Source organism: Camelina sativa, chromosome 18 (assembly GCF_000633955.1).
Source record: "Camelina sativa cultivar DH55 chromosome 18, Cs, whole genome shotgun sequence".
Taxonomy (NCBI): domain Eukaryota; kingdom Viridiplantae; phylum Streptophyta; class Magnoliopsida; order Brassicales; family Brassicaceae; genus Camelina; species Camelina sativa.
Genome location: NC_025702.1, coordinates 13,577,779 through 13,591,371, shown reverse-complemented (window position 1 = coordinate 13,591,371; position 13,593 = coordinate 13,577,779). Strand labels below are relative to the sequence as shown.

The 13,593-nt window shown below is 31.1% G+C and overlaps 1 protein-coding gene across 1 annotated transcript; it reads left to right on the top strand.

The window, feature by feature from the left end:
- LOC104761465 (zinc finger protein CONSTANS-LIKE 4-like) lies at nucleotides 2,954–4,074 on the top strand. Its single transcript, XM_010484551.2, has 2 exons — nucleotides 2,954–3,628; nucleotides 3,726–4,074. Exons 1-2 carry the CDS (start codon nucleotides 3,158–3,160, stop codon nucleotides 3,852–3,854), a joined length of 600 nt encoding a protein of 199 aa, XP_010482853.1. The 5' UTR covers nucleotides 2,954–3,157; the 3' UTR covers nucleotides 3,855–4,074.

Below are 13,593 nucleotides of genomic sequence, written 5' to 3'. Positions count from 1 at the left end.
CGCCTCCACTCATCAACTCCTTTTAAGGCATGTGGCTCTCAAATGAAGACATCTCGTGTTTCTTTGATTCTTCAAAGTTCACACTTCATCCCTGCTTCACACCACTAATCTTCGACACGTAAATTTTTTCTCAAGCTTGTTGAGTACGCCTAGCTTTACTTTTCATTTATTTTATTTTTTTTCCCATTCTTATATACGTATTACATATTTGTTTTTCATAATAACTTTACATCTATGTCTTCTAATCTTGGTCATGATTTTGTGATAAGACATAATTTCGAACACGTTAGATCAACAACCAAACATATTTTGTGGTACTTTGGTCCACAAATTAGTTAGATTAGGAATTATATTTTTCCTATATAAATAAACTTACGTGATAGTCCAAGAAAACAATTTCGTTCGAGTCTAGCTCAAATCCGAGTCTTAAACTGCTAAATGCCTAAATCTAGCATACCAGAATCGCTCTAACCAATTAGCAGACGATTATACCAAGTACCAACACTTGCATGTTTATTCATTTTACTGCTAACTTTCATTCATTTCAAGTGACTTATCATTTAGTGGACGACTAACAAAGGAGATCAATTTCTCTAATTATTTTAAAATAAATCGCTTAACCAAGAACATAAATTAATCAAGTAGTCTTTTTCGGTGAATAGATGATTTGTTGTTATGTGGATCAAACCACATTTCGAAATCGACCATCTACAAAAAGTCAAAAACCGTTGTGATATTCTTTCAACCACATGTAAACACTTTAATTTAAATGACAATATCTATTATTGAAAGGGAAAAAAACTATAAAATACCCCATTTATTTTTTATTTGGAAGTTTAATACTTAGTTTTTTTTTATTAGAAAAAAATACTTCATCTAATTAGTATTAGTCTACAAATACTTCATTTTTAAAGTTGTTGGTAAATTCGTACCAGTGACTTAACATTCGTTAATGAACTTTAAAAAATTATTGACGGGGTTAATTTATAAATACATGTGTTAAGTAGGAATATAAAACTTGTTAACAAATCATAATGATTAGTGTCTCATGGTGTGGTGGTTACAAAAAAAAATATTTTCCCAAAGAAACGTGGGTTCGAATCTACCATTGAGATTTTTTGACCTATTTTTTTTAATAAATGGCAAACTCGTAAATACACCATCTTCTTCATTCTTGCCGGCGGTGGTGTGCAAACGTGCATTAAAGTTGAACCACCGAATAGATCTGAGGTTCTTGCGTCTTTTTTCTCCATCTGATGAGACATAACCAACCTGCGAGTGTAAGAATAGCCAAACCCAAAACATGAGCTCCAATGGCATGGCCGCATGGTCTTCGCTCCCGCCGCCGCCACGCCTTCTCACTCCTTACCCGAAACTCGACCCTACCGACATCACTCCTCCTCCTTCTCAACCCGTCCCGCCGTAGCCACCACCATGCCGCCGGAGATCTGTTCGTTATTCAATTGACGGTTGGACATCACCGCCGCTGCTAATGAAAAAGAAGATATATTTACGAGTTTGCCATTAGTTAAAAAAAGTTGGAAAATAATAACGCACAAGCCTTTGAAAAAAAAAAAAAAACGCACAAGCGTAGATTTGAACCCAGGTTTAATTTTGTAAACAAACTCTTTGTTACAACTACACCATGAGAAACTTACCATGAAATATTGTTAACAAGATTTATATATCTACTTAACATGTGTATTTATAAATTAACACCATCAATAATTTTTTAACGTCCCTTAACGGATGTTAAGTCATGGATACGAATTTACCAACAACTTTAAAAATGAAGTATTTTTAGACCAATACTAATTAGATGAAGTATTTTTTTTCCAACAAAAAAAGACCAATTATTAAACTTCTAAATAAAAGTTATATGATGTATTTTTTAGCTTTTTCCCCATTATTTAAAACAAGTTTGGAAAGGATCTCAGCTTCTTGCCTTGGATCAACCTTTTTTTTTATGTAATTTAAAAGCTTGATCAAATTGGTTAATTAATGGGAAATAAACCCGGTCATGCCTTTTTATCGGGGTTTAATATTTTTCAGTTACACATTTTTTTAACCATTAGCAAACGAACAAGTACAATAGTGGTTGATAAGAATGGTTAATTAAATTTGCAGATATTTCTATGAAATGGCATATATCAGACCACACATATTAAATTCGATTATTTATATATCAAATAGCCAGCAACCACATTGATATCCATGGACACCAAAAACTTCTAAATCCAAACGCATAATTTTTTTTTGATATCGTCACCATTAATAATCCTACTGTAACACAACCACAAACCATACTGAATTTTTAAACATTCATATCAGAAACAAAACCTTATTCACACAAAAATACTTGGACCCAGACGAGAGTGAGGAATATTTTAAGAAGAAAAAAAAAACAAAAAAAAAAGAAGAAGAAGTGGACCCCATTAGACGTGTTTTGTAAGGTCGAGACAACTCCCAGGTGGGGATCACGTGGCTATAATACTCTATTACAGAACCCGATTCGTCCACGTCGGATAAACTCAGAATATTCCTTCTCCTCTTTACGAGGCTGAGATCTCTCCACGTCATCAACTAAAAAATCTTCCGCATAAATATCTCTTTCTTTTTTAACACTAAACGAATCCTATCTCGCCACGTTAGAGGAGCCTTGTCCCCCCTAGTACATGCTTTCAAGACCAAGTAAAAAAAATAAAATAAAAACAAATTATTAATTTCTCCTAAATTTAAGTATTCGAGAATAATACTCAACCGCAGAAGCCTCTTAAAATAATGTTTTCAAAAACTAAATACAATTATTATCCCCCACCATAAAAAAAATTAAGTTTGAACGAATCCTTAATCTTATTCTAATAAATTTAGTCCAATACATTTTTATTAAAAACGCGAAAAATCGTTTATGGGGTAAATAAAAAGACGAATATACTTTTTAAAAAGAATTAAATCACACAAAACGCGCCACGAAATTCTCGAGATTTTTTGCTTTCTCCCTTATTTGTGTCCGCAGAAGAAACGAGGGAAGAGAGAGAGAGAGAAGCAAAGACCTTTTATTTACCAAAGAAGAATACTTCATTTTGTATCAACAGAGATAGAGAGAGAGAGAGAGAGAGAGAGATACAAAGAGATCGGTTGTGGATTACTAATAATAATGATGATGATGGGGAAGAAGATGTGTGAGTTATGTAGTGGTGTAGCGAGAATGTATTGTGAGTCAGATCAAGCGAGTTTGTGTTGGGATTGCGACGGTAAGGTTCACGGAGCTAATTTTCTTGTGGCGAAACACACGCGATGCCTTCTTTGTAGCGTCTGTCAGTCGCTAACGCCTTGGAAAGCCTCTGGGCTTCGTCTCGGCCCAACTGTTTCTCTCTGCGAGTCTTGTTGTTTAGCTCGTAAGAAGACGAACAAGAAGACCACCACCATCGCTTGTTGCGATCGGTTTAGTAGTGAAGACGGTGCTGAGTCTTATGATGAGGATGAGGAAGAAGAAGAAGAAGCGGAGAATCAGGTTGTGCCGGCGACGGCGGCGGGAGTAGAACTTCCGGTGGTGAGTTCGTCGTCGTCGGTTAGTATGAAAAGGACGAGACGTGATCTAGATCTGAACTGCTCTTTCGATGATGATGTATGAATCTTTCTCTTTCATTATTATTAAGCGATCTGTGATTCTTTTTGAAGTTTGCTAAACTTAAAAGAGTTATTTGTTTTGAAAAACAATGCAGGAGGAGAACGCGTCATCTCGACCACTGAAACGATTAGCGAGAGACGATGAAGAAGCTTCGTCTAAATCAACGGTTGTGATGAACTCAGTTTTGAGATTAGAAGGAGGAAGGAGGAAATCGAACGGTTGAAATGGAATGATGCTGCTTTTGGTAAGGTTGATTTAGATTATTAACTCTCACGGTTCATTTTTACTAACGATAATTGTTTTAGTGAGTTGAGTTAGTTTTTAAAAATCATTCGTTTGAACTTTGAAGATTTGTATGATTATTATTGCTTTTATTTTATTTGTTTTGAAAGCTGTTATGTTAACAATTAACCTATATATAATAATATATATTCGTATGTGAAGTTTAGAATATATATAACATGAAAGAAATATGTGACTGTGTGATCATATTAAGCGAGACAAATCAGGTCTACTTTGCCAACATGAATCTTTTTTTTTTTTTTTTTGTGAAACATTAGAAGGATTGATTACCAACCACAAACTAAAATTCAATAATTATGTCATTTTACAAATTATATTCGAAAATATCTGTGATATTGATTGGCAACACATGGAGCTTACATAGTCGTTAGAAGATATTTATTTCATTTGAGTCCTCTCCCTCTCCTTAAAAGTTTTATTCGTCAAGAGCTTTGAGCCTATCATGTCTTTGTCTATGAAAATATTATAAATAAAAACTACCATGATCCAAGTGGTGTGATGTACTGATGTCTCCTCCTCCTACCATACAATGAAAATGAATTACTCGTAAACGGTAAAAACGAATTAACATTTTAAAGAAGAATTTAATTCATGGTCAGTAGGAGAAGTGGACGGTGAGCGTCGGTCTAACTAAATTAGTTTATTCATTTTAATTAACTAAAAAAATCATGTGGTTCTGATTGCGTCTTTCCAGTCAAATAACGATCGTTTAAGCCGGCTTCAGATACTATGTTAGAGATTTAAGGATAACTACAAGACTTTTCTATTTGGATAAAAGACCACCTCCAATGCAAATAAACTCTCATGGAATGTTAGTAATATTTTAATTGTAAATTTTGAAACTTTCTAAGTTAAGAATCTCTTAAAGATTAATTAAAATTATATGTCTCCAATGGTAGAAACCATTTGGGGCTCTTAAAAACAAAAACAAAATCTTTTGAAAATTATAATATTTTTAGTAGTAAAATATATATTGTTTAAATTTTGAAACATTTCATAAAACTTAAATTTTGAAACATATACCATTTTTTCTCAGATTATGTTACTGTATGATTGTGTTTGTGATGAGAACCAAATGTCCAAATGGTTAATCGGAGTAGACCGACATAGATTATATAATAAAGATAAGAGTGGAGGAGATATGGTATCTCCGTTATTAGTAGGCCTGACTCCCATTCATTCTTCACGTTTCATATGATTCGGCCAAAATTCAAAAGCTGTATCATTAAAGTGTTGTTGGTATTGGTAGTAAGTACACAAAGATATGAAAATGATAAAAAAGTGAAAAAAATAAAATCTGGAATGAAAGACTTTTTCAAAGAATCTAAATATTGATGTTGAAGTAATCGGAGTCCAGATGATGCAGCCTCACGTAGCCGTCTTCACCTCCACTAGAGAAACTGAAAAATACATTTCACAAACTCATTAACAAAGCCATCAAAAAATACACAAACTCATCAATGCATGTGAATAACAAACTTAAGTCAACACAGAGCATATGCTCGTTCATTCAAAGTTACAATATTCCACATAGTCCATAGAGATGTCACTATAAACAACAAACTTAACTCAACACTTTGCATTAAGAGCAGGAGCTTTTATGTATCTCCTAAATCTTGAAAACAAACGACTCCCTTGCCTTCAAATACAAAACAGGGGAAGCAAGCATACTGCAAACACACAATCATTCAACCATGTGTGTTTAGCAATTACCTGTAAAGGATTTTGTCTAAGAGTTCTCAACCTTTGCATACTCTGGTCAAAGGAGATTAAAGTATTGGAAGATGATCAAATGAGCTTAGGAAACCTCACTGAGAATTTTGTAGTTACTCCATTACAATATAAACATTATATTTTCATCATCTTCAAATGCATCATAGAACTGGACTAGGTTTTTGTGACCAGTCAGAGCCCGCAATATCTTGGGTTTCGCCATAGCTGACTGTCGAGCAAGAGAGAAAAAGCTAGGAAGAGAGAGAGACACGGGGAGACTTTTTTTCCATTTCTCTATTCTTCACATTTTATTTCTTTTTGGATTATTTTTTTAGCCTTTACGAATTACAAAACATTTTATGTTTTCTTTGGTTGTTTCATTTTTTTGTAAAATTCCTTTTCTGAAGTATTGTTTCAACGCCAATTTTTTCTGAAGTAAAGTTTAAAATTATGTTATTTTGTTATCAACTTATACAATACTTCATATTCAATGGACTTAAATCCACTAAAAATTTCAATCTATTTTTTTCATTTGGAAAATGTTTTAGACATGAAAGTATGTTGGTATTTATTTAACAGGAAAATTTACAGTAAAACCTCTAATTTGTGACCCAAATTTTAGAACTTCGGTAAGAGTGTCAATCGACACCTTATATGATCGGATTAACGGTTCGATTTTAATTCCCCGATTTGCGTAGTCGGTCTAGGAAAACCCTAAGCCTTCAATTTATAAGGGAAAACTCGACTTCTCAGAGTCTTTAGCCGCTTCCATCAGTTTTACAAAGAGAAAGAAAAGAACAAAAGTCTTTGTGAGTGTTCTTGAGGTTTTTGGAAATTCTTTGTCTTTGTTGGTGAGTTTTCTTCCCGGAAAATGTGGATCTAAGGCTAAGGATGTGTGGGAAAGTTTGTTGTGGTTATAGCTTCGTCGTTTGGGTTTAGATCTCTCTGTTTTTGCAAAGGTGGGCGAATGACCATAGCTTATCTAAGCTAAGATCTATGTTTATGTGACTGTGTGTTGTATGATTGTTTTCTTGTGAGGTTTTTGTGTTTTCCATGGCCCATGGGGTTGGATTCACTTATGGGATTACCTTGGACGCGTGTGAGGTGTCTGGAGGTGGAATTCGGAGCTAGAGATCGAAGGAAGTCGATCGATACAAATGCTTAGACGGCGCGAGAAACCTAATGAGCATCGATCGACCCAAGAACTGTATTGGTCAACACAACCTTCGCCAGGTGTCAATGTCGATCGACACTATTCTTCAGCGGTGGCTGATGTTGTGATTGCTTTGTGTATTACCTGGTTTGTTTGTTTTTCGTTGATTGTGGCATGAAAAAATCTTATTTCTTGTGTGTATACCCACTAGATGGGAGGATTGCCTCACTAAGTATTTTTGGTAAAATTTACGCATCTCTTTTGTGTTGCGCTGCAAGTAAAGGCAAAGTGTGATTGTGGAATCAAGGCGATGAAGAGGAGGACGTTCTAGAGGCTCAGTTATTTGTTTTATGCTTCTGTAGGTTGCTAGAATGGAAAATTATTGTCTAGAATGGATTTTAGGTTGCTGGTTCTATGATGTTATATTCTTGAATCTTTGGTTATTGTTTTTATTAGTTATTGGATTATTGGAATTGATTTATGTTATCCATTATTTTTGATTGAGACTAGATTGCTAGTGAGTACTGGATCACTAGATATTAGGGTTTAAAAAAAGGGTCGGGTTGTTCATTAATAAACGCTATAAATTAATAAATTCTTCCGGTCACTAGTTAGACCAATGTTAAAAATGACATACTTAGATAAAATTATAAGATAATATTTTTTTTAGAGATTCTATGTAAATATATGGTCTCATCAATATCATAAATTAATATTTATATAAATTATAATATATATATATATATCTAATAAAATTCAGTTAAATATAATTTAAGTAGTTTTGTTTGCTTATTCTTAAATTTGCATTCTTACTAAAGTTCATCTCAAAAAAAAAATTATAAACAAGAATAAATTATGAAAGTATAAGAACTATAATGAAAACTCTAAAATATATGAACTATCACAAAAATTATTTTTAAATATAAAAATTTCGATTATATAAATAGACAAATCTCTTCATAATTTAATATTGATTAATTTTGTTTAAAGAGTTGTATTTGTTTGTGTGTCTTAAATCTTGGAAAGATCTTGTTTGTGTGTGGTTAAGGCGAAGCTAAAAAGGTTTTAAATTGTGTAAACGTTAAAAATTTTAAGTCTTTAAAGCTACATACATATATATCTCCCAAATTAGACTATAGTGAATTAAAGTATTAAAATGTTTCCAAAAATAAAAATCACATCCATTTTGTATAGAAAAAAATAATTAATAAAAGATTACAATCACAATGTATAACTAATAAGTTGAAAATGTGGTATTGCCGTTGAAAATGATTTTCAAGTTGTTGTCTTGTTGAGTTTCTTAAAAGTAAAAATAGAAAAGCCTAAAAGAATAAAATTGTTTGAAAGACTAAAGTACAATGTTGCCATGTTGGCGATCGCAAGTATGAAAAATTAACATGTTGTAGTTCAAGTTTGTATTATATTACGATTATTACCTAGTTAGCGTATTATTGTTTTTGGTCAACTGTTTGACTTTATTTATAAACCGGTAAGAAATAGCCGACATGATTATTGACCGGTTTAGTTTGACATCAAAATTGCAATTTTGATATTTGGTTGAGTGGCTAAATTTTGGTTGGAAACGGTTTAGAGTTTGACCTTGCATTTTTGCCAACTTTTTTTTAAACACAACCAAAAATGCATGTTACGGGTTGTCAACACCCCTACTACGCCCGCCTATTATGATTTATGATGTTTAATTTCACAATATCTTTCGAGTTAAGTTGGGAAGTGGGAACGTTAAAGAAGTTCAAAGTGAACATGTGGTTTTTTCGTAAGAGATGTTTGTTGTTCATTTCCAAGTGGAGGTCAGCTGTATATTTGATTTAAGTCCTTTACGGTATACAAGAAAGAACAAAAGTATTTCTATACGTAATAGAAAGCTAAAAAAAACGAGTAGGATTTAGAAACACAATCCTGATTACAAATTGAAAACCGGAAAAGAAGAATAAGGAAACTCAACAATAAATTATCCATAATTAATGAAAGGAAACAAAGCCTAACCACAAGAAACCGGGATTGGCATTGGCCGGTTAGTGGAAAAAGGCGGCTGCATAACTGGAACACTACAAAAAAACAGGTGTATTGTATCATTTATTTTGTATGTTTGCATTACTTATAAGTGATACTTACATTGTTGATGCAAATAATTAACATCAATTTATTATTAACTGATGTAATTTTATTTTGTTTGTATCCGTTGTTATAATAGATATTAATAATGCATCAATTATTAATAAATGATACTATGTTTTATATCAATTTGTAAAAGTGATATAACTATTTGTGTCAGTTTTAATAAGTGATGTTGAAATTAGTATCCATTTTGTAAAATGATTTTAATAGTTGTATCATTTACAATAATTGATTTAATATTTGTATAATTTCGAATATCTGATTTAATTTATGTATTTTCGTATTTATTTAATTAATTAAATAAGAAAATAGATAAAATAAGAATAATTAAAAGATGATAAATTCGCAAATGATTTACTATTAATTAATTAACTGATTTCAGATTATTTTTTTTATTAAACTAATTAATTAAATAAAAATACAAATTCTTTTTATTAATATTCCTAAACAGAGTTTGTTATGATTTACATAATTAGAATTGGTTTACAAAATAATTAACCAAACAAACTAAAAACCCTAGCTTGGTAGCCTTTTTTGTGGCCGTCGCCGCCGTGCCAAGATCTTCGGATAATTGTGATTTCCTTCGATCTGGGTGTTCCGCTGATTGAGCAAGGAAGAGTTGGTCAATCTCATATCTCGTCTACGTTAACTACCGGTTAATTCGCAGGCCTCTTCCACCGTGAATTTAGACATAACAAACGTCCACCGTCACCGGCAATCATCTGTTGTCCTTGTCGAAGATTTGTAGGCCACATCCCCATCGGTTTTTTCATCCCTCTGGTCTATCTTAAATAACTGGATCTATCATGATTTATTTTTGTTTGATATGGGTAAAAAATGCCGATCCTAATCACCACAAAATTACTTGTATGATGAAATGAGAAAGGAGAAGAACGAAGGAGATGATGCGATGAAAGAAAAGTTGTGAGAAAGGAGAAAAATAAAAGATAATATAGAAGTGAAGAAGTTTTTATCACAAGAAGAAAAAAAAAAGTTAAAAAGGAGAAGTTTTGAAAAAAAAAAAAAAAACCTTTTGGTTGGATTAAATATATGAACGGTGGATAGTAAACGAACGTTCAATCCTTGCCACTCTTGACTAGCCAATGAGAAATCTCCATTACTATTTTTTTTTAACTTATGTTACCTTATGTTCTAAAAATTAAAAATTGAATGTGAATTATGTTAATATAATATATTTAACATCAGTTTTCTAAATGATATAAATTTTGTGTCATTTAACAAAAGTGATTTTACCAAAAATTAATAGATACATCAATGAACTAAATGATGTGAACTTTTATTTTATATCAATTTTTTAAAAGGTGACACAAACTTGTAAAATTGTATCAGTTTTATTTAATTGATGTCAAATAAGTTAATTATAGCATTAGTTAATATAAGTGATGTTATGGCATATATATACATCACTTACAAATAAGTAATTTAAAATAACATCACTTAGTTTTGTGATGCAAAATAAATGATACAATACACCTGTTTTTTTTTGTAGTGGAAGGAATTAATTAATTGACATGACCATGTAAGGCTGATATTTTTAATTAATTAAAATTTTCCGAATAATCATAATTTTTTTCAGGAAATTTCTAAAAATCAAAAATCGATGATGATTTGTTAATATTGGATAGCCTAAAGTAAAAAAAGAAAAGCCTAAAAGTAAAAAACAGAAAAGCCTAAAAAAATAAAATTGTTTGAAAGACTAAAGTATAATGTTGCCAAGTTGGCAAGTATGAAAAATGAACATGTTGTAGTTCAAGTTTGTACTATAACAGAGACTGACGCACGCACACTTCTTCTCACAGCAAGCTCAGCGACAATACCAGTAAAGCATCCCATGTTCTGAAGTAAGTTCATAATGTGAGAGATGAAATGAAATTTACCTAAGGTTAGCCAACAAAAAGAGTGAGCTAACAAAAACTAGAGTCGAGATGAGTAAAAGAAGAAAAAGGAAAAGCATACCTCGTTAGCCCTTTATGGGTTTTAACAGATGTATAAAGCTTGAGTTGCAGAGATTTCTGGATTGATTCGGCTGAGCATTCCGAGCACAAAGCATTCTATTATTCTTGAACCATCGTATGCTAGAGAGACAAGATGCTTGTAAGGCGGTTTCATGATCAAGGGCAAACACACTGCTTGTATGTTGCCTGGACTTGCGAATTTCATGTTGAGATATAAGCCCTTCAGCAAAGCGGGTGATAGATTCAAATCTTCAAACACATCTGCTCGTGGTGGTTGTGGTGTGTCACCAGACATAACCTAAAAGATAGAAAATAAAATGGATTGCATAGCTCGAGATTGAGATGCATCAAACTGAGAAGAAGGAAAAAAAATTTGAACTGGAAGAGAAGATATTTGAAGTTGAGATGAAACTGGAGACCATTGAGTCGGAGGCCAACACATTGAGATCACATGGAGAAAACTAAAAAGGGTTTGGTTGTTAGTTATACTTGTGTGTTTTTAGTCTTATGCATGTTTAGTATGTAATGTTTGTTTTACTCTTCTTAGCAACATTTTTTTTTTTTTGGCTTTTAGTTATGCTTGTGTGTTTACTCTTATGTTTAGTATGTAATGTTTGCCTTACTCTTTTTAGTAACAAAAAAAAGTTTGGCTCTTAGTTATGCTCCTGTGTTTAGTCTTATGTTTAGTATGAAATGTATGCTTCAATTAATTAATGTTTGTCAAAACCTAACCCCTAACTCTCTTTTTTTTTAATAATTAATTTGCCCTTTTAAAATTTAACATTCCTAACCTTTTGATGATAAAACATAAATATATACTATAGTGTACTAAGAAGGACAAAGATTTTTTTTTTTAAAAGAATTTCACTAACCAAATTTCGAATTAATTTATGAATATATTATAAATTTTTATCATTTTTTTAGAACTTCAAAACTGCAAAGTTTGTACAAACACAAAGTAAAGGAAAGCGTTAAAATTAACTTGGACTACAATAGTAAAAATACAAATTGAATAAATAAATAAATAAAAGATATACATGGACAAAGTATCCATATTATGCATTTATCTCTATGTTTGGTTTATATAAATGTTTGTCATATCTTTTTTTTTTTTGCCTAATGTCTTAAATAAACTTTTAATAAAAATGAAATATTTGCTGTACTATATATATCATCAATAAGCAAGATTCATGTAATGTTGTAGATATAAATATTTTTTTAAACTAGTATTCACATTGAAGGCAAAGTCAAATCTCTTGCTTTTGTTCTTTTTTTATAGAACTGTAATTTGAAAAAAGGTGAGACGTTTCTAATAACTTAGAGCAACTCCAACAGACCCTTAAACCCTCAAAATTTGAGGGTTTTTTAGTTCCAACAGATCCTTAAACTTTTAATTTTTAAGGGTTTGAATAGTGCACCTTCAAATTTGAGGGTGCACTATTCAGCCCCTTAAAATTTTATGTATATTTCATTTTAGTCTTTATAACTTTTCTATCTTAAAAATATGTCTAAATAAGTTTAATTGTTTGAAATCTATCTATATAAATTCAATTGTTTGATTTATATCTATATACATTCTATTATTTGAAATATATCTATATAAATTTATTTTTGAATATATCTATGGAAATAATTATATTGAATAACTTTATATTTTACATGTAGTTTTATTTTATATTTTTGATATATATATATATATATATTATATGTTTTTTTTATCATAGAAGGTATTGTATTTTATTAATGTTGTTTGATATATTTTTTCATTGTGTATTTTATATTTATCTATAAAAGTTTTGTGATTATAACAAATTATTAGTAAGATTGTGGACTATAATGTAAATAGAAAAAAATTTAGAAATAAATTTGAGGGTGTACCATTGGAGTAAATGACCTTCAAACCTTTATGTTGAAGATGAACTCCCTTTAAAATGAAGGCATTGTTGGAGATGCCCTTACAACCTAGCCCCTTCGTAAATATGTTTCTTATAAAACCTCATGTTTCCTTTAACAATAAAAACACCATAAATATGTTTTTTTTGTATCAACCACTACTTATCGAAAAAGTTACATTATTAGGTATATTTTGGAAAAGAAAAAAAAATACAAAAAATTGGATTTGTGCATGATTTAAAATCTAGTCCCGGCCCATATACATCCTTCGGTATGATCACTTTTTCTTATCATGATGAAAGAATTCACATCATAAATTGGTCATGGCGCCTAGGCCGCATATAAAATGGGATCTCATTGGATCAGTTGTTTTATTATTGTTGTTTTGTCATAATCCATATAATATAAAACAACCCAAACTCATGTTTAGGTACATTAAATACAATATATATATAAAAAAGTGAATTTTGTGACCAGAAAAATGTGACCATTCTTTTGGTCTGATTATTATGACGATTTACATACAAAATTGTGACGTATTGACATGGCCATAAATACGTTACCATTTAGTCATAATATTGTGACTGTCATAAATACGTTACCGTTTAGTCATAATGTTATAACTAAATTAAAGGTATCTAACTTATGTCACTGTTTATGTCAAATTTGTTATAAAATATATAGTCACAAATATAAATACAGATTTACGACAAAATATGGTAACTAAACTGTAGGAGTTCTGTGACTAAATTTACGTTATTAATAGTTACAAATGTTTAGTAACTACC

Excerpts from the sequence above, each read along its gene's own strand:
- LOC104761465 (XM_010484551.2), top strand. The coding sequence starts at position 3,158 with ATGATGATGATGGGGAAGAAGATGTGTGAGTTATGTAGTGGTGTAGCG. Across the intron at positions 3,629-3,725 it reads ACTGCTCTTTCGATGATGAT|GAGGAGAACGCGTCATCTCG; the intron begins GTATGAATCTTT and ends AAAACAATGCAG.